This window comes from Miniopterus natalensis, chromosome 7 (genome assembly GCF_054644295.1).
Source record: "Miniopterus natalensis isolate mMinNat1 chromosome 7, mMinNat1.hap1, whole genome shotgun sequence".
Taxonomy (NCBI): domain Eukaryota; kingdom Metazoa; phylum Chordata; class Mammalia; order Chiroptera; family Miniopteridae; genus Miniopterus; species Miniopterus natalensis.
In genome coordinates, this window is record NC_142087.1 from 27,530,192 (window position 1) to 27,549,395 (window position 19,204).

At 41.8% G+C, this 19,204-nt stretch overlaps 1 protein-coding gene across 1 annotated transcript in view; it reads right to left on the reverse strand.

The window, feature by feature from the left end:
- RALGAPA2 (Ral GTPase activating protein catalytic subunit alpha 2) overlaps positions 1-19,204 on the reverse strand; it is a 225,136-nt gene that overhangs the window by 129,920 nt on the left and 76,012 nt on the right. The window contains exons 18-23 of the mRNA XM_087818894.1: positions 17,695-17,792; positions 15,467-15,557; positions 13,942-14,115; positions 7,574-7,767; positions 6,485-6,583; positions 6,092-6,247 (exon numbers count right to left, since the gene is read on the reverse strand). Of these exons, the coding sequence (XP_087675020.1) occupies positions 6,092-6,247; positions 6,485-6,583; positions 7,574-7,767; positions 13,942-14,115; positions 15,467-15,557; positions 17,695-17,792 (812 nt within the window). The remainder of the gene's footprint in view (positions 1-6,091; positions 6,248-6,484; positions 6,584-7,573; positions 7,768-13,941; positions 14,116-15,466; positions 15,558-17,694; positions 17,793-19,204) is intronic.

A 19,204-nucleotide genomic window follows, 5' to 3' on the forward strand; every position in this document is an offset into this window, starting at 1 on the left:
TGTATCTAACATAGATGGTTCTAGTTAAAAGTAAATTTTCAGCAAAGAACAATTCTTTGTCTGAGAAAAGGTGATGCAATTATTACACATCACTGCATGATACAGGCTGTCTGGGGTTATTAAGAGAGTCGGATGCCAATTTACAATATTGCCCCTGCACCCCGTCTCATAGCTCACTGCTGAGTCTTCTGCTCACTGAGAGGCCCCTTGAGATCTTTTTAAAAATGAGTGTTTATTATTATATTATTCCATCATACACCTCATGAGAGGAGGCTGTAACATCCGTTAAGAAAATTGTGAACTATTTTGACCTCTACGATAGGATATTACTCTATATATGATGTTTAAAATTATGTTTTCTTTAACACTGGTATAGCAAAAGGTTCCTTAAAATACACAGTTAAATGAAAGCAATATGTTCCTACAACAAGTTAAAATAACCAAAATTAAGGGGAAAAGAAATTAAATGCTACAAGTGCATTTATCAGCTGAAATATGAACCGCCACTGAGCAGGTCCTGCCAGGGCCTAGCACAGCGCCTTGCAGAGCAGTCACTGTCTCAGCCAGGTTCTCACTTGCAGACAACAGAGCCCGCTCTCTGGGATTAGGAGGAGAGGGGTTTATACCAGAGCATAAGATGGTTTACAGAATTTCTCCAAGAGCCAGGGAACCAACCATGAGCCCGGCACAGCCAGGAACAAGCAGAAACACCCAGGCTCACCACAGAGCAGCGCAGGCAGAGACTCTGCCCACTCTTGTCGCCAGCAATGCCGGTGCCTGAGCAGAACTCCCAACCGCTGCCACCCACCACTGCCCAGGTCTGATGCCTGCTTCCCAGGGCCACGTGGGTGTCCCTGCCAGGTGGAAATCTGGGTCAGCGTCAGCCCAGCTGCAAGGAGTTGGGGGTCCAAAGAGTTCGAGTTTCTGGCTCCCATCATCCAGAAGGCGCACTAGGTGGGGTGAAGGGTAGAAAGCGAGCCCATGGCCAGAACTCACCGGAAGTGATCCCGAATCACCAAGGGCTAAACGCATCGTCACCATGTTTGGCCCCCAGTGTGGGGAGAGGTATTTCTCCTCGTGTTCTGGAACTCCACAATGCCTCACTGTGCTCAAAAGCAAGAAAACAGATGGGGGAGCAAGACGGGCAACACCGAAGATGTCAACAAAATAGCTTGGTTGCTCGAATTGCCGTTGCCTTCTCCTAACCCCTTCAGCATCGCGATGAGGGCCGCTGTGCCAGGGCTGCACTGCAGGCCTTACCTCCTCCAAGTCTCCAGACAATGCTCTGAGGGGGGCCCTGTCACTACCTAATTTTACAGGCAAGGTGACCGGGCAAGGCACACAGAGGTCAAACGACTGGGGTAAGGCCTCAGCCCAGCCGAGCCCAGACAGGCTGCCTCGAACTGTTAACACTGTTTCACACTGCACTGCACTGTAGCACAACCTGATACCACCAAGACTGGGGTTGTAACTGATTGTTACCTGGGGCAGATCTAGTCCTCCAGCTAGAGAGGCCTCCTGCTTTTCTGGCGTGTTATAAAACAGGGTAATGTGACAGTATAGAGAATAGGGGCAAAGACCTACATTTCCCAAAATTCCTGCATGCAAATTTGCAACAATAATTCTGCACTAATGTAAGCTTTTCATTTAAAAGAGAATTTAACTTTGATGTATACCAGACAAATTACATTAAGACATTAAATCTGTAAGTCATTGTTAAAAAGCAGCTTGCTTACTTTAAGCAAAGAAAACTTTCCAGTCTTTGATATATGTTCTTAAGAAACATGAAAATAAAATTCCTTTCCTCAACTGTCCTTTTCCATTTCACACATATTGATCTTTCCATATGCTTTAAATAATGATGAAATTAGTAGGAACTGTTCCTAATAAATCCAAATCCTAACTCCTTTCATGTCCACATATTTTTAAGAAGACTGAGGTGAAAAATCCACTTAAGCATCAGGGAAAACCTAAGAAGAACCAGGAACAGCTTTAGAAGAGAAACCAAAAGGGCGGTGAGCTAGGAAGGCAACTGTGAAAAGGTATTTGCAGGTTAGGTGTGGGATGGTCTTTCAAAAAAGGGGATTCTGGGGTGCGGAGAGACAAGGCCAGAGCCCAGGTAAAACGAGAGGGAGGGGAGTAAGAGGGCCAAGGACCGTCGGACCCGCTTGCTAGCTGTGAACCAATGCAAAAGGCCTACCCTGAGGAGTAGCTGGGCCCGGCTGTGAGTTCTAACAGTCTTTAAAAACACAGGCGGCACTAGGCAAAAGTTCTCAATATTTTTTGAATAGTTATTTGGACAATGGGTCCTGATATTTCCTTCACTGAACTGCACAGAAGAATCAACGGGACAGCAGTGTGCAGTTCCCAGCAGAGCCCGGCACTGCGGGTGCCGGAGAAACAAAGGCCTCCCCCCATCACACAGGGCAGCTGAGCAGGGGGAGCCACCTGGAAGACCCCTTCGCAGGCAGGCTGCGCGGTCCCACAAGTCACCCCAAATGTCGTTCATAATCTATAGCTATTTTGAGAGTCTTTATGATCCTATTTTCCTGAGCCAGTCACAGAATCAATTTTTGAAAATTTCATAGTTGAGGGAAAAGAAAACTTTTTAAAAGTACTTTTCTCAGTCATAGTAATAAACCCATAAACTTACACTGTGGGCAACGCTATTTGATAAGGTCATTGTTTTAGCTATTAAGTTATTACATTACTAGAACAGCTAAAATGGGTCTAACTGATATTAAGAACAGTTGGTTTGGAAGTAACATTCTGAATTCTGGCTACTCAATATAGAATTACTATTTTTTAATTATATTTGTTTACATAATTTGCTATCACAGTAGATCAGTGATTTTCAACCGGTTTCATCTCATGGCATATAAACTAATTACTGAAATTCTGCGGCACACCAAAAAAAGGGGGATTTTTGCCAATCTGACCAAAAAAGGGGGGGATGATTTTGATTCACTCAGATGGCTATTGTTGTGTTGGCTCTTGTTATTTATTTATTTTTTTACAAGCTAAGTAATGGAAAGGGGTGAGTGCCCCCGACTAAATAGTCAGGTACTGCATGTTTTAAAAATTCTTGTGCCGCATCACACAGGTTGAAAATCGCTGTATTAGGAAAACCTGACTGTATCACAGAACACACTCTGTGAGACATCTATTTCACGATTAGGCTTTTTTTTTTATTTAAAAGGTTGCAATTAATATAAGCACCCTTATAGCTGAAAGATTTTTAACATCTTAGAGCTTATTTCAAATTCAACCCTTTATTAGTCACTACTGACATAATTTTGATGCTCTCAGATGTAGGAAAGCGTTTGTGAAATGACCATGCCTCAGGGCAATGCTCGCAGGCCCTGGGTCTTAAGGCAGTTTTAAAAAGCCCAGTGGGGGTCCTCGAGCCACACGGCTAAGAGTTGTGCAGACAAGTCTGCCACCCAGAGGCGGAAGGAAGAAATTCACCTTGAATTTTATTTGTGAGACTAATAAATATTAAAATTTATAAAATTATTTGCTGTTACTTATCTTATTTAAAAATAGTAAAAAAAAAAAAACTAGAAGGTTCTCTCTCCATGAACAAGGCCTTCAGTGCTAGACTACATAAAAATATGGCCCGTTAAAACTCTCACAAGAAAGAAACAAGCCCCGAGACATACTCGTCACAGGTGCACAGTTTGCCGATCAAAAAATTGAATTTAACTGCACTATTTACAGTAAAAGCTTTCTTTTCTTCTTATAATTAATATAACATGTGTTTCCAGAAATGCACACAAGTTCTGGAACAGCCACCATGATCTATTTAGACATGTGGACCAAAAGTTAAACTAATTACCAGAGATAGTTCTTACTCAAATGAGAAAAGTTTCTTTCATTAGAAGGTCTTCTGCGTAATTTTCTTCTGGCAAAGGAACAAAGTTTATTTAGAGTCATTCTGTTTGGCAGACAGGGCTCCTAAAACATATACCAACGATTATAAAGGTTAAAGCAAAACACTCGAGTCCATTAAACACATAAAAATTGAAGCTTTTAATGGCCTAACCAATAGGCAGATTATAAAATGGAGAGTTATGATAACCCCGTCTCATCTTAGAAGTCTGTACATTGGAGCTGCTGCTAGCAATGGACTGTCATTTAAGATTTATGCTATTTTACAATGAACTGCATACAAAAGATCAGATTAACAGACAGCATGGCATACATTCAAGTGTGAAAATGATTTTATGTATAAAATATGAAAACTCCTTTTTCTACACTGTAAAACCCTATTTTTTGAAACAATGTTTTGCATTCTCAAACGTTATACTTATTTCTCCTCACTTTACTGTTTCATTATCACTCTAACCCACTTTAAAATTGGAAGTTGATTCTAAAGTCACACCTATTTATATGACTTTGTAGGGAACTTATTCTAGAAATAGTTTGCTGCTGACTTCAAATTTGTTTTTATTAAATGAGAAGGTTCTACAATTCATTATTATTTCCAAGTAAAGCTTTTTCTGCAAAACCTTAGCGAATTACTGTTTCCAAGTACAGCACTGTGAACGACACCTCCCTCTCGGTTCTGTCGCTGAGGCGCCTCGTGATTATCTGTGGGAGTTCACTCCTGTCCCTGTGTAGACCCCTTCATCTCCCGCATGCCCCGAGTGGCATCATTCTGCAAAAGGTGCTTCCACCCACGATGGTGGCTGCAAACTATCTGAGCGCAGAGCACAGTTCTGCTTTCACACCTGTTTCTACTTTCATTTGGGAAATAAATGAGACTGTGGGTCTAAGCCCAGCCTGACGCGTAAACGTCCTTTACAGAATGCCAAGGTTGGAGCAAATATGACAAAAACAACTCAGTGGGCCGGTGTGGTTTAATCACCTCAGACAAAAGCTCAACGATGGAAGCTCAAATTGTTTATCGGGGAACATATCACAAGAGCTTGGTTGGGAAGGTTCAAGAGCATTCTGAAGCACCAAAGAGAAGCTAGCCACTCAGGAGAATGACCCCTTACGTGTGTCCTAGGGGTATCAGAAAGTCCGTGTCTGCGTCACACCTTCCAGAATAAGAGAAATACGGGAAGGATGGCTACGTCCAGCTCAGGAGTGACTCGAGTCCATTCATAAGTATCTACGACCTAAAGAGTAAATCTGGACACTCCCCATGCCTCAAACTGCTAAAGAAGACCTAGTGCCACAATTAAGTCCCTGAACGTTTCTCAGCTCTTTCCTATCCCTTCTTTCCGTCTCCAATGCTACCATCTTTGGTTCTCATCGTTTTAAAAAATCTATATTTGTTTAACTGCTTCCTAATGAATCTCTCTGTCTCCGGGCTCAACCTCCGACTCTGTCCTACCATTGTCGCAGTTTAAAATCCATTCTCCAGACAGAGTCCAGAATGATCTCTGTGCCATACAAACCAACCACATCATCTGACTGCTTGCTACTCACAAAGATCAAGAGTCACAGTGTCCCTGGCCCACCGGGAGGGGACTTTTCAAGGGAGGAAGGCCAGATGCTGGCCACGTCCCACCCCACACGCCCGGAGTCTACAAGTCTACGAGGGGCTACTGCTACTGGCTCCTTTGACCTTTCTGTTTCAACTTAACCACCAATTGTATTTCTTTGTGGGAGAAATTAAAATAACTCCTAATCAAGAAACGTCAGGACCCCTAATTTATGGGTGCAGCCTTCCACAGAAACATCTTAACTTCTGAAACAATAGTTTTCAAATATTTTTAAATGACCAGAATCATTTTCTTTGAATAATATCTAATGTAGAACCCCAACAAAAAGTAGATGAAATAGCATGTTTGATGCTGACAACACAGGCAGAGGTGAGATCACATAGAAGTGCACAAGCCACAGAATAAAATTCAGATTTGGCTGGTTCAACGCAAAGTCGGCGGGGAGAACAAACGAGCTGTGATAAAAATCTGATTTACATTTTTGAAAGACCAGTGTGTTGCTGTGTGTAACAGAGTCAAAACTGCTGAGAATTTTAACATTTCTAATGTATTTTCATAAACCCCAACTTAACCTGCGAAGAGTTATGTGTACTTTCCAAACAGTGGGCTACCCATGGAAAAGAGTCGCGGAATACCTGGTCCTCGCTGGTTAACCCCAGGTGCATCACAAGGTAGAAGTGCACCAGGAAGTCCGAGTTTGGCAGAACGTCCTGGCGTCTGGTCATCATGGCACAGATCAGTTTGTAGGCTTGTAGCTTGCCTTCCTTATATTCATTTGGCAATGTTGTCGCCTGCCAAGAAGATGATGTTTAAAGGTTTAATCAACTCCAGATGCAGCAGAGCATTTCAACATTTCATTTACTTCTCAGTTTTCCATAAGAGTTGTTTATGGAGATGTGGGATGTGCTGGCTTTAGTAAGACCCAGCCTGCCTTCGAAACATGCAGTCTTGGGAAATTACATTTCAAAAACTCAATTTCAGAGAGGAAGAGGAAATTACAATAGAGGAACAAAAACATATCCACTTGCCTTAAATAGCCATGATGCAAACATTCTGAGTGGTGGGATCAAGACGGGAGGAGACGGAGAAGTTTGGTTATCGAGGCTTATTGCCAGATTGTCCCGAATCTAATTTCACAAAGAGGAGAGTAGGGAAGGAAACAGGGTTAGCCCAACAATATTCCAACACTGTGTCCCATGGTCAACTAGCTGCTTCCAATACAATTTCTGTAAGTTGAGTGAGAACCTACAATATTTACAAGTTTTTCTTTTATTGTGAGATCTACTATCCTTTTGCATTTTATGTCTAACTTACTGTATGGTTTTAGATTTCATAAAAAACCAGAGCATTGCTTTTCCTTGAATATTAATGCCTGGAGAGGTCCTGAACTCCAAGTGATAAGGAATGGTTAATAAGTTATACTTTATAATCATGAATCATGTTTTGGAAAAAAATATATAACATGAAGAAATGTATGTTATCAACAGAAACAAAAACCAGAATGGAGGAGCCCCAGAAGCTCAGTTGGGTAGAGCATTGTCCTGATACGCCCAGGTTTCAGGTTCACTCCCCGGTCAGGGCACATACAAGAATCAACCAGTGAGTGGATAAATAAGTGGAACAACAAACTGATGCTTCTCTCTCCCTCTTCCTAAATCAATAAATAAAAATTTTAGAAATACAGTGAAAATTGTATATACTCTAATATTCTACATTTGTAGAAATCTGTTTATCCCTAAAAATAAGACCATTTATTAATATTGGTTATCTCTGTGGGAGGCTCATGTCCATTTTCTTCTTTGATTTTTCTACATTTTGCAAATTTTATGCAATAAAAGCAGTATCACTTTTATAAAGAGAATAATTAAAACTACTGAATGATGCCCTATTCTTTAATATTCTATAGTAATATAATATTTATACATTAAATGAAATGACTCATATCTGCAAAATGACCAAACTATAAGTATTATTATTTATTCTTTGATAATCAAATAGACTTTGTGTAACCACCTACTTATTATTCCAGGATGTGTTCAGCAGTGAATTGCAACACAGCTTTTATGAAACTAAGTCAATTTTTCCTATTAGAATAAAAGGTGACACAGGAAGAGTACCTTTGCTAGTTTGTACCAGAGCTCGTAGAGATAGCCAAAAACCCTGGCATGGATCTTGGGCGACTGGATGTTATTCACATCTCCGAGGATCCCCAAGACTCTTCGCCATAACACGGCGGCAGAGTCTGGGTGCCAGCCAGTGAGGTGTCCTCCAGCGATTACGCTACAGTCGTCCACAAGGCACTCGCTGCTGTCTGCGGAGGAAAACGTGCGTTAACCCTGGGAACACCATCTTGATTTCACCATAGAGTCTTTTTTCTTTAATGAAAATTACCAATTCTTGAAAGTTTATGTATTTAGAGTAAAACAATTAAGCCGAAAATGTTCTACCTGACAATTTTTTCCCTGGATTACTTTTTAAAAAATAGATTTAATGTTTTAGAACAGTTTTAGATTTGTAGAACATTACTAAACAGTATAGAGGTTCCCACATATTCCATATTGTTAAACTTCTCCTAAGTATGGTACATTGTTACAATTGTTACAATAATGAACCAATATAAAAACACTATTATAAAGTCCAAACTTATTCAGGTTGCTTAACCTTTACCTAATGTCTTCTGTTCTGTTCCAGGATTCCATCAAGGATATCACAGTACATTTAATTGTCATGTTTCCTTAGCCTCCTCTTGGCTATGACATTTTATCGGATTTTCCTTGTTTTTGATGATGCTGACAGTTTTGAGAAGTTCTGATTAAATATTTTGTAGAATGTTCTTTCACTGGGGTTTCCCTGATGTTTTTCTCATGATGGATTTTTTTTTTTTTTTCTTCATTTGTGTTCCTGGAGTGAACATTTCTTAGCTCTGAGGTCTGGGCCTTTCCCAATACTCTTGGATTTTGTTTGCTAATGCTTTATTTAGGAATTTTGCTTATATGCTTTTAAGAAAGATGGACTCAAATTTTCCATTTTAAATATGCACCTTGACTGGTTTCATTATCAAGGTAACACAGAGAGCAGAAGTTAGGGAGCTTTCTTTCTTTTTAGTATCTGGAACAGACTGGAAAAAAATAGCTTCTCATTCATTTGAAGCTTCAGTAAAACTAGGAATTGTCCTTTATTCTTATAAGTATATTCAAATTAACCTACTATATTATTTTAAATTTTTACATTGCTTTTGTAGCTCTTTCCCTTTTTCACCGCCAACATTTTTTCCTTGATCAATCTTGACTATTCGTCTACTTTACTATTTTTAGAGTTGTTTTCATCTTTTCTATTGCTTCCTAGCACATACGTGCATGCACTTTGCTTCATAAGTTCCCTTATTATTAACTTTTATATATTATTCTGCCATTTCCCCCCCTAATTTTCTGAATAGGACACATAGATCAATATTTTTCTCTTCTAAAGCAAACACCTCGGGGCACACCTTTTCCTCTGTATAAGTCTTCAGCTACATCCTAGAGCTTTTGATACGTAGTTTTCATTGTAGTTGAGTCTGAAGTATTTCCTAATTTCTAATTTATTTAATTAGTATCTCCTTTGCTTTGCTTCTCTTTTGAATCTTTGGAGGGAGTTTAAAAAGTTGGTCCCATCCCCACCGCAAATCCCCTTTCTCTAGTATCTTAAAACTGTTTGTTATTAGCATAATTACCCCCAAAGTTCTACTCCTCACAAATTTCCCACATGAGTAAAGAAAAACCGATTTCTAGGCAATTATTAACTCCCCCTGTCATTCTGAGTACATACATTGTTAGTGTTTTTAAAGCCTAATCGAGGACACTGAAGCACAGCTGGCGGATGTGAGATCAAGTAGAGGAGTGACAGGGAGCAGGAAGGCGTGAGCCTGACACGGAGGCCGGGACAGCGCCCGATATCTTATTATAACAGACCGGGAAAGACCTCAAGACGTCTGTATTCCCTGCACAAGTATCACACAGTCTACTGAAGTGACACAGTGAAATGTGCAGATCAAATTCAAAATGGGATTCCTAAGGACTGTGCCTGAAAGACAGGAGGTAGAGGACAGCAGCCCCACGATGGGCCCCTGGGTTCTCTGGAGACGCCCCTCCTCCCAGTGTTCAATCTGTAAAGTGAGTGCAGTCCCGGCCCCTGTCGGTCTAAGGCAGGACGAAGCTCCAGGGAACGCTTGTAAGTCAACAAGACCCCACAGCACAGTGTGCGCAGGATGGTATAAAGATCACCTCGGTGGCTTTAATCCCTCGAGGGGTGAAAAACAGTACGGGAATTAGATGGTTAACAGTGCTTCATCCCCTACCCTCACCCCCAAAATGCAGCCATCAAAACGGGGATTAGCCCCGGCGAGCCAATCACACTGGAGCTTTGCCCGAGTACCACCACCAAGGAAAGCAGCCAGGTAGCTCACCGCCTGCCCCTCCTTGCTACCCGCCAGCGAACACAGCCTCAGCCAGGAACGGGCCCCATGTGGGAAATGCCTCAGTGCTGCTGGGCTCTCTGAAAAGCTAATACCTGAATGATAAAATCCTAGGTAGCATCCCCATCACGTTATCAAAAGGTGTTGAGTCCTTTAGTAGTATTTAAATGGCTTCATGCTCAATATTACTGTGAAATTTTTTTTAATGAGTTGAAATGTCTTTGCCCAAAATTACTGCACTTGTGGCACAAGTAACAGAGCAGATGCTGACATTTTACATGTAGATGGTTCCTCAGTGAAGCAGTACTTAATTAAAAATGGGGATTTGAGAGATTTCAGAAAATTTCATGTTCACCCTGAAAACGCCAAATATTTAGTTTTATTTTCTTTTTCATGAGCGAGCTAGTATGCTAGCCTAGTACCCTTTAATTTCATTATTACTAAATGCAATAGGGGCACTGAAATTTTTTAATTAAACTGGGAACTCTTGCTAACAAATAAAATACATCATCTTTCTCCAAACATATACATGATTTTAACAAAGTAATATAAATTTTAAAACTTTGCAAATATGCAAAGGATTTTAGTCATAAAATAAATTTTGGTAGTTGGTAAAATAGGCACTTATGACCAAACGATTTCACATAGCTGCAATTTTCTGTAGGCCTGGTAAGAGTGTTGGAAGAAACGCAGCAGGGACGTTGGAAATGAATTTCCCTTTTGATTTGAAATCTATAGACACAAACCCAAGATGCGTATATACCTGACCTATGGACACAGACAATAGTGTGGAGATGGCCTGGGGGGTGGGGGTGGACAGATGCGGGGTGGAGGAATCAATGGGGGGGAAAAGGGGGACATCTGTAATACTTTCAACAATAAAGATAAAATTTTAAAAAGAAAAGGAAACACCTTAATTCTGGGACCAGAAAAATCCGGCCTGGCCTTTGAAGACCCAAAGTGGAGAGGTGGCAAGGTGGCCAGTGTTCTGTGGCCAGCACTACAGCCTGACTCTTCTCTCCTTCCTCTCCTGCTTTCCGGGGACCTACTGGGCATTTTAAAGATTTCAGAAGGTGGGCAACCAATCAGAGCCAATGAGAGCCTGGCAAGAATGCCAAAAATGTGCCTAATGGGAGACACTGCTGACAAACAAACCGTTTCTGCACAAACAGCTTTGGTGGCAGGGGACAGGGAATGGGATTCACACGCACAGCTATCAGTAAGAGCAGAGGTGGTAAAAGGAGTCCTGCAACGCTATTTGGAGGCAAGGCTATGACAAATATACTGAACAAAAAAGATTTTGAAATGGAATCTCACATATTTTTTACTATTAATTTAAAAATTTAATTGCCGTTTTAACTAGTAAGACAACAGCCTGGACTTGAAGCTGATTCCGTCATGGGTTCGAGTATTTACTAATGCTCCTCTTGCCGCGCACAGTTCTAGAAGCCGAGTCAGCTGTGAGCACAAACAATGACACGCACCGCCCCCCACTTATATTCCAGTGGGGAGACCACTGACCCCCCCGCTAACCCAAAACGTTGGACACCACTTCTTAACCATATCTTCAGGCACATTACTGACCTGACAGGGACCTGGAAAGGAAAGTGCACCAAAGCTGGCTTTTACCCTTCAAGGTTAACCAGCTCAGTTAAGAAAACCTTCCCCACCCCACTGTCTTCGACATTATTTAGAAGATATTCTCTTCCAAAGGTTTTTAAAATTTCCTCTTCATATTTAAGTATTTCACCCATCTGGAACTGACTGCGGGCATGTTGTAAGGTAGGGGTTCTATTTCCTTTTTTCCCCCATATGGCTGAATACTTGTCCCACAGACATCTGTTAAACAGTAAACCCTTTCCTTGCCAGATGTGGAATGTCACCTCACTCATAATATCACGATTCCATGCCCGTGTGGACCCAGTTATGTATTTTACATTCTATTTCATTAGTCTGTTTTTCTATCTCTGTAATGAAAACGTTCTTTAAGTGAATCTCATAGCACTTATCACATTATTTGCCGCTATCAGGATGAACGTCTTCTGTCCTCCTGGTAAGATATTCAGCCAACTGTGGCTGTGACTCATGTATATTTTTATTTCTTACAGCATCAAAAATCAGTATTTCTAGTTGTAAGCTTATTTCCTAAATAAGAGATGAGGTCGATGAGGTCAGCAGCAATAATGATTCTCAGCTATAGAGTCATAAGTATTCCTCAAAATAATTATCGCAACAGAACAAAATTGATAGTTATCAACTGATGTTCTGGCACCAGGCACCTCCGGACTAGGAAGGAACTGCCCCTCCCAGGGTACTAATTCCTAGAGACAGCCAACGACTCTCCAGGAAGTCTTCTTTCATATACAAACTACGCATCCAAAGCTCAGACTCCCTACCTCCTTTACCTGGCTCAGCCACCAAGAGCCAATACACCCCCTTGCCACAGTCCCCCCAGGGCAATTAGGGACACCTACGCTCCAGAGTCTGCTGAAATTGCTCACACTGGCCAATCCTAACTCTGCCTCCCCTGTCTTGCCTTGCCTTTCCCATGGAGATGACAAAAAAGGCTGCTGCCCAGGTCTGCCCTCTTTCCCACTGTCTCCTGACCAACTCAGGTGCTCTCCTGGGTGGCCAGCTGCACAGCAGGCCAGGCCTCCAGTTTCTAAGGACCTGTGAGCATGACATCTTCCTTCGTGGCCTTCATTCCATGTCTGCATGTCTTACCAGACCCAATTAAAACAAATCCCAGGTATGTTTTGAAACAAAGCACAATAAATTTAGCTGTTCTTTTCTGCAAACGTGAAATGATTGACACAAGAAAGCAAATATAAAACTAAACTGTTACTTTGCCAGTGACAAGGAATTTAAGATTTTAGGAGTTTATTGTTCTAAGCATTTGATAATTAGTAGAATTATTCAGTAAGAAACAGATGCCCTCAAATTGTTTGATCACTCCCTTTGCATGTCCTAAAGGCCAGGCTAACGGGAGTTTTATTTAGTACATTTATAAGAAATCCTTCCTGTAAGAACAGAAAGTTAAATTTGGAACTGTGACAACCCGTAACCCTTATCCCATTACAGCCTGTCCTTTTCACAGGTGCCAAGATGAGCTGTCGGGCTGAGTGTGCGGATTCTCTGTTAGCATTTCAAAGAACTAGGCATTTGGAGGAATTAATCAGGACAGAGAGAGTACATCATATACAATTACCTCACACCAGTTTATTAAATTGAGCTATCCCGTGTACACTCTGAAATAGGATCAAAACAAAACCACCCAAAGGGCAGACAGAAGAAGTAATCACTCTATTTTCTTTCTTTTCAATAAAAATTATTAAAACTAGTTCTTGTTTCAATAAATTCAACTTAATAAAGACTCAGCCTTGCCTTCAATGGTGCCACCACGAGCTCCCCCCTGGGTAGTCTGTGTACGGGACCCAAAGAAGTCATTCATTCCCTAAATGTATTCATGACCCTCAAGTAGTTTAAAGGGTTTTGCGGTTGTAATTTCAACAGCAATGGAGTGGAAGGGAGCAGACAGCCCTGCACGTGGAGTCAACACACTTTAAAATCCAGTTCCAACGCTGGCACTCACCTTCTAGTGAGACAAGATTTCTTTGGGACTCGGTTTTCCCATCTCTAAAACAGAATTTTTAAGACTTGGCCTGCTTACCACACGGAACCAGAGTATGTCTCAAAGTTCTTTGTAAACTGTTAAATCCCACATAAACCACTCTTCTGTTTCCGGAGTAAAGTTTAACATGAGCATCATGGCTTCCTCCTGGGGTGGACGGTCGCTGTGGGCATGGCATGCTCTGCCCATTACCCGGCCACTATTTCAGAACCCTCTCCACACACGTCTCAGCATCCACGACTGATTATAAACAGGTGGTTGGGGCTGCCACAGCCAGTTTGGTTGGAGGTGCACCCCCGTCATCATTGTGCTAAAGGATCCCTAAATTTCTTACACCTAGGAAATCTCAGGATGTCCCAACTGCTGGCACTCTTGTACCTTTTCAAAGACATAGTTGTTACCTGTTAAGTTTGAAGCATCGGTGGGACTCAGCTGTAACCAATGGCGGGCATCCGAGTCAGCCACGTCTGTGGGAGTGTTCGGTTCCACATCTTCCTCACAGTTCTGCCACGAGCTCATGCACAACTCCGCCTCGTTGTTGTAGCCCAGAGCTGTGTCACTGCTGACACTTTCACCTGGCGCAACGGAAGAACCAAAGTCTGAGATAACTAGTAGCTGGGAATGAGAATATTCACAATTACCTGCCCATCCCCCTCCCCCACCCGTCACTAAGCAGCCGAAACAGTGGGGATCATGCAGGGCATAGGGCTAGAAGGTGCTGGTGTGGGGGCCCTTGCTCAATGAGACAGAGCTGCTAAGTGCTGGGCATTAACAGTCATTACAAGTTCCACTATGTATCACTCAAGTGGCATTGTTCTCAAGGGGCTTCAACTCAGTGACACCACATACCCAAAAGATTGCATTAAGTCCTTGTGTTTTCTACCAAAACCTATTCAACTACAAAATGGGGGTGGGTAGAAGAAAACGGGGGGACTGGCTGATACAAATGCACGTTTATTCTGCTGGCTAGAAGAGCCTAACGAGGCTTTCCATCTTGAGCCCGATGTGTAGACCTCACCCTAGGCTGGATCACCCAGGATCACTGGGGGAGCAGGTGTTCTACCACAAAACATTTTCTCCAATAGGAAGTCTCCCCTTTATATACTAAGAAGTTGTAGTCTGTCATACTGCAATGATGCTTTCAAAGGCTATTAAGCCTTATAGGGCTATTTTGTCTAACACAAAACAGAGCTAGACAGTTTGCTTCTCCAGGTCGCCTGTCTACTTCCTAACAATTTTATGTGTCTACCCTTTTGGTCTGCTCACTCTTTCAGCTGCCTTTTGCATCTGCTGCCGACAGTCCCCAGCCTTGCTGCTGCTAATCTGCCGCCCTCTCTTCACCTGAAGAGAACTGAAAGTTGTCCTAGTCACCCACTTCTAGGTCTCTTACTTCATCGCCACAGAACCCTAAGCCAGCAGGATCTGAAGGAGTTGCCGAGAGAACCCCTCCACAGCCAGCCAAGACGCACCCTGGACCTGAGCTGTTTGTCATGCGGCTCTGAAAAGGAGGCCCTCGGGAAAGCGGAGTATTAGGGCCATGATAACAGGGCCATTTTATAGTACATGATAACATGGGTCAGGATTCCAATCAAATTTTATTTTTTAAATACTTATACTATTGACTTCAACATTTGTCTGAAGCATTTTGCTCCTAGCTGGTGGGAACTTCCTAGGGAAGGTCATTTTTCCTTCTTGGTCTGTCTGCTCACTTGGGAAAATGCCTGGGGGCTCAGGTAACCGACTGGGACTGTTTTTATTATATGTGTGAACTAACTGTCCATCAATCCTGAAATTCCAGGAATAAAAATTCCCCATTTCGCAACCATGTCTCTTCAGATGATATCATCCAAGTTAGAAAGGAGGAAAGAAACGAAGTACACTGACTCTGAATTTGGACGAACTCAGACCATGTTTCCTGGAACTTACTCTTCTGTCTGTCCCTACATTTTCCTTGTGTCTGCTGCAAATCATCTCTTAAATCCAATTCAGCAGAGCTGCTGCTTCTTCGAACTAAGATCTTCAGACAAAAAGAAATATTGCATATGTTACAGGAAAGTTTTAATTTTTACAAGACTGTTAAGTAGGTTTCTAGTTCACATTTCTAAAGACAAAGAAACAATTGATAATAATAGCAACAACAAGAACTGAATGCTGTTTTCCATTTGAAGGATGTGTTCACAAATTACTATAACTGAATTATAAATTACTCGAGAGCTGGGATTTATGGCTTCTGCTTTGTCAACTGTCATTCAATTAAACTGATCTGCTGAGAATAAATGCCAAATTATATGGAAATAATTTATTTTAAAGTTCTATTTGTCCCTCTGCTCAAGCACACACATACAGTGAATGCAGTTCTCCAGAAGGCCTAAGATGCCCACAAACGGTGAGTGTGCTGGCAGGGAAGGCATAGCTCCACCGAGACTTGTCTAAAGGCCACTCAGTGCCTTCCATGTTAACCAGGAAACACTTTCCTGAGTACCACTCAGCACTGGCCCTTGTGTTAGACAGACAGCACTAAAACCTGTGGAGGCACTCTGTATCCCCTAAAATTTATGACTTACTTGGAGAGACAAAACATACACAAATTGCACAAAATGCAAGGTACATAAGCAAAATATGCAAATAAACTCTCTCTACAAGGTATGCGGAACTGTGTCTCCCTGGCTGGCTCACACTACAGCACAGGTGTGCAAGAAGGCAACAGACGTGAGGTGTTAGAGAGAAGGCAGGAGGCACCGAGGGGAATCCGCAAGGAACGTGCAGGGAAAGATGCTGAGCACAGCAGGTCGAGCAGGGCCGTGAGGTGAAGGGGAAAAACACCAGGAAATGCAGGCCACCTTCAGGATCAGGTGTAGAAATTTCAAGCCAGTGCTGACGAAATGAGCAACCGTATGTTCCAGACGATAGCTTATTGCGACTGAAAACACTACTAGAAAGGAAAGTCTAGCAGTTACCTGCAGGATAGATTAGCGTTGAGAAGAAAGTTATTATGGCACTGGTAGGGTGATTCAGGGATGAGCACGTAAGGCTTTTGTTGGCAAAAAAAAAAATGGGGGGGGGGAGAAAAAATAAGAACAATGCTGCCACATGGCAGGGGAATGAAATCAAATCACAAAAGGATATGACCTTAGGAGACCATGAGAACAATGGTGAGGGAGAGAGGGAGGGAGATGGACAAAGGACCTGGCGGAAGTTCCTCATATCTGACCTTTCACCTCTGGGCTGAATATCCAAAGAGAATGAATGTCCTACATGTAGGCAAGGGAAGTCCAGGACTGTGAGACAGAGAGTAAAGCAGGGAGCGTGGGGGGGGGGGGACTACAGAGCAAAGCAAGGGCATGTTGGACACAAAGCCGAGGGGACGCTGCTGTCTGAGGGGACAAGGGAGGAATTGACGCGCCAGAGCAGCGCCATTGGAAATGTTCTCGATTTTAAGCTGAGTGTTCGGTTTATAGGTAAAGTTTATGTGATTGAAATATGCATACATAATACACACACATGCGGAATATAGCTATATAAGCTGTTATAGGCCCTTTTTAAAAATAAAGATGGAAGAAACTTTACCCTGGTCACCTTCCAGGCAAGCAAGAGGCTTTTGCTTTCTATTTCGTACCCTTCTATGATGCTTGAGGTTTCTATGAATATATACCACATTTTTAAAAAATGAATAAATAGGAGTTATCTGCATAAATAAGTAACAGGCTCCTTTTAAATTTCCTTTTTTATGCTTTACATTTGTTTTTTAAAATGCTATTTTACATATTTTTTAAAAAAAGAAACCATAACAGATCTTTGCAAAAACTGACTTTATCTATCAACTCGTGTCCTATGGAGGCTACTACCTAAAATGATGTGAGGAATAAGGGATCTGAATGTATGTTTGAAAGGCAAGAATACACCATTAAAAACAGTGTGCCAGGTACACACGAGCTGGTGAATCTGTTTCATGTTAGTTTCTCTGTATGTGGTTACAATTTTATATGGAAAGCAAGTAAGACTTTAAAAGATGCCAATGTTGTATGGCCTTATGACCTACCTAAATGGAAATTTTTTTTAAAAAACCGATTACTGCCATTAATAAATTTATTTACATTGTGCCGGTAATTTACATGTTTATTTTTAATGACAAATTTAGTTTGAAAGTATCTTACTGTTATTCCTTCATATTCTTTCCTCACATGTCCTTTATTCTCTTGAACAGGCTTAGGCTCCAAAGAACTCAAAGTCTGCACATTTTCTACCTTTTGACCTAGAGATTTGGTGGGGGGAAAAAAAAAATCAACAGAGGGAATATTTCAGATAGTAACACTGGAAAAATATTTTCATATATAGGCAATCATTAAATTTAGATATTCTAAGACACATAAAACAGGAGGCATAGGTCTGGCAAACTGGTAGCTTATGGGTCAAGTGCACGCGATGAATAAAAATCTGGTCTCTGGCCCACAGAGAACTTTTATGAGAAAGGGCTGAGTACCACTCGCTGTGGCCAACAGGCCCGCTGAGCACATCACATTGCCCAGGCAAAGGCAAGGAGACCCGTGCGGGGGCTTGGGGAAGAGATCTCAGAGAAGAGCTGCCTGGGTGCCAGGAGAGCTGACACAGGGGAAACCGGGGAGGTGGCTCGGTGTTTCTCAAGGATAAAGACTGATGAGAGAAAGAACAAATATCCAGAATCAGTAACTAAAAAGGGACTGTCACCACACAGCCTGCAAACGTTACAAAGATCATCAAAGGATTTTGTGAATGGTCTGGAACCAATGAATTTGAAAAAATACACAAGTTGAATAAATTCCTAGAAAAACAAACTTATCGAAATCAAAACGAGAAAGGAAAATCTGAATAGTCTTATAATAGTTTTAAAATGTGAATGGTATTTTAACACCTTCCCACAGAAAACTCCAGGCAAATGGTGGGTTCCACCAAATATATATGGGGGGAGGAATCACAATAATCTTACGAGAAACCTTTCGGAGAAAATCTTCAGATAATGTATTTCTCAAGTTATTCTTTACTGTATTTTCTTATTTCAAGAGGATTTCTGAGAGGCAATACTTCCCCACTCATTTGATGAGGTTAGCACGACCCTGGCATTAAGAACTGTGAGATACCTTGTAGAAAGAGAAGGTTGGCTTATTTCTTAATATAACCCATGAAACTAAACCAAATAACTATGTTCACTGACTCCAGACAGTACTTACGCATTCCCTTTCACTGGAAAATACATACACTGTTTACTGTTTATAGGTCAAACCATCTGCCCCTTTGCTTTCCACACCATGTCACTGCTGAAAGTTGTTGGAGAAACTGTGCAAGTTAATGCTATTACGAGTTATTCTGTTCAACCTCAGCAAAGTCTGTAAGAAGTTAATAAAATTTTTCACAAGCCTGGGCAGCTCTCCACTCTGTCAACTTTTGTGGCCTCCCCGTGGCCCTTTCCCACATCTGCCTAGCCCGTCCTGCCTTCTACCGAACTTGCTGCTCTCCCTGCTTCCCGCCTGCTCCGGCCACTCTGGACATCTTTCTGGTTCTCAAACATGCCACACTGGAAAAGTGGACATATGTATATGTAATTTAGATAAATGCATTCAAGTAAATAGTGAAAATATGTTAATGGCAGAAATCACATCCTCGCAATCCAAACTTAAAAAGTCAATTCCC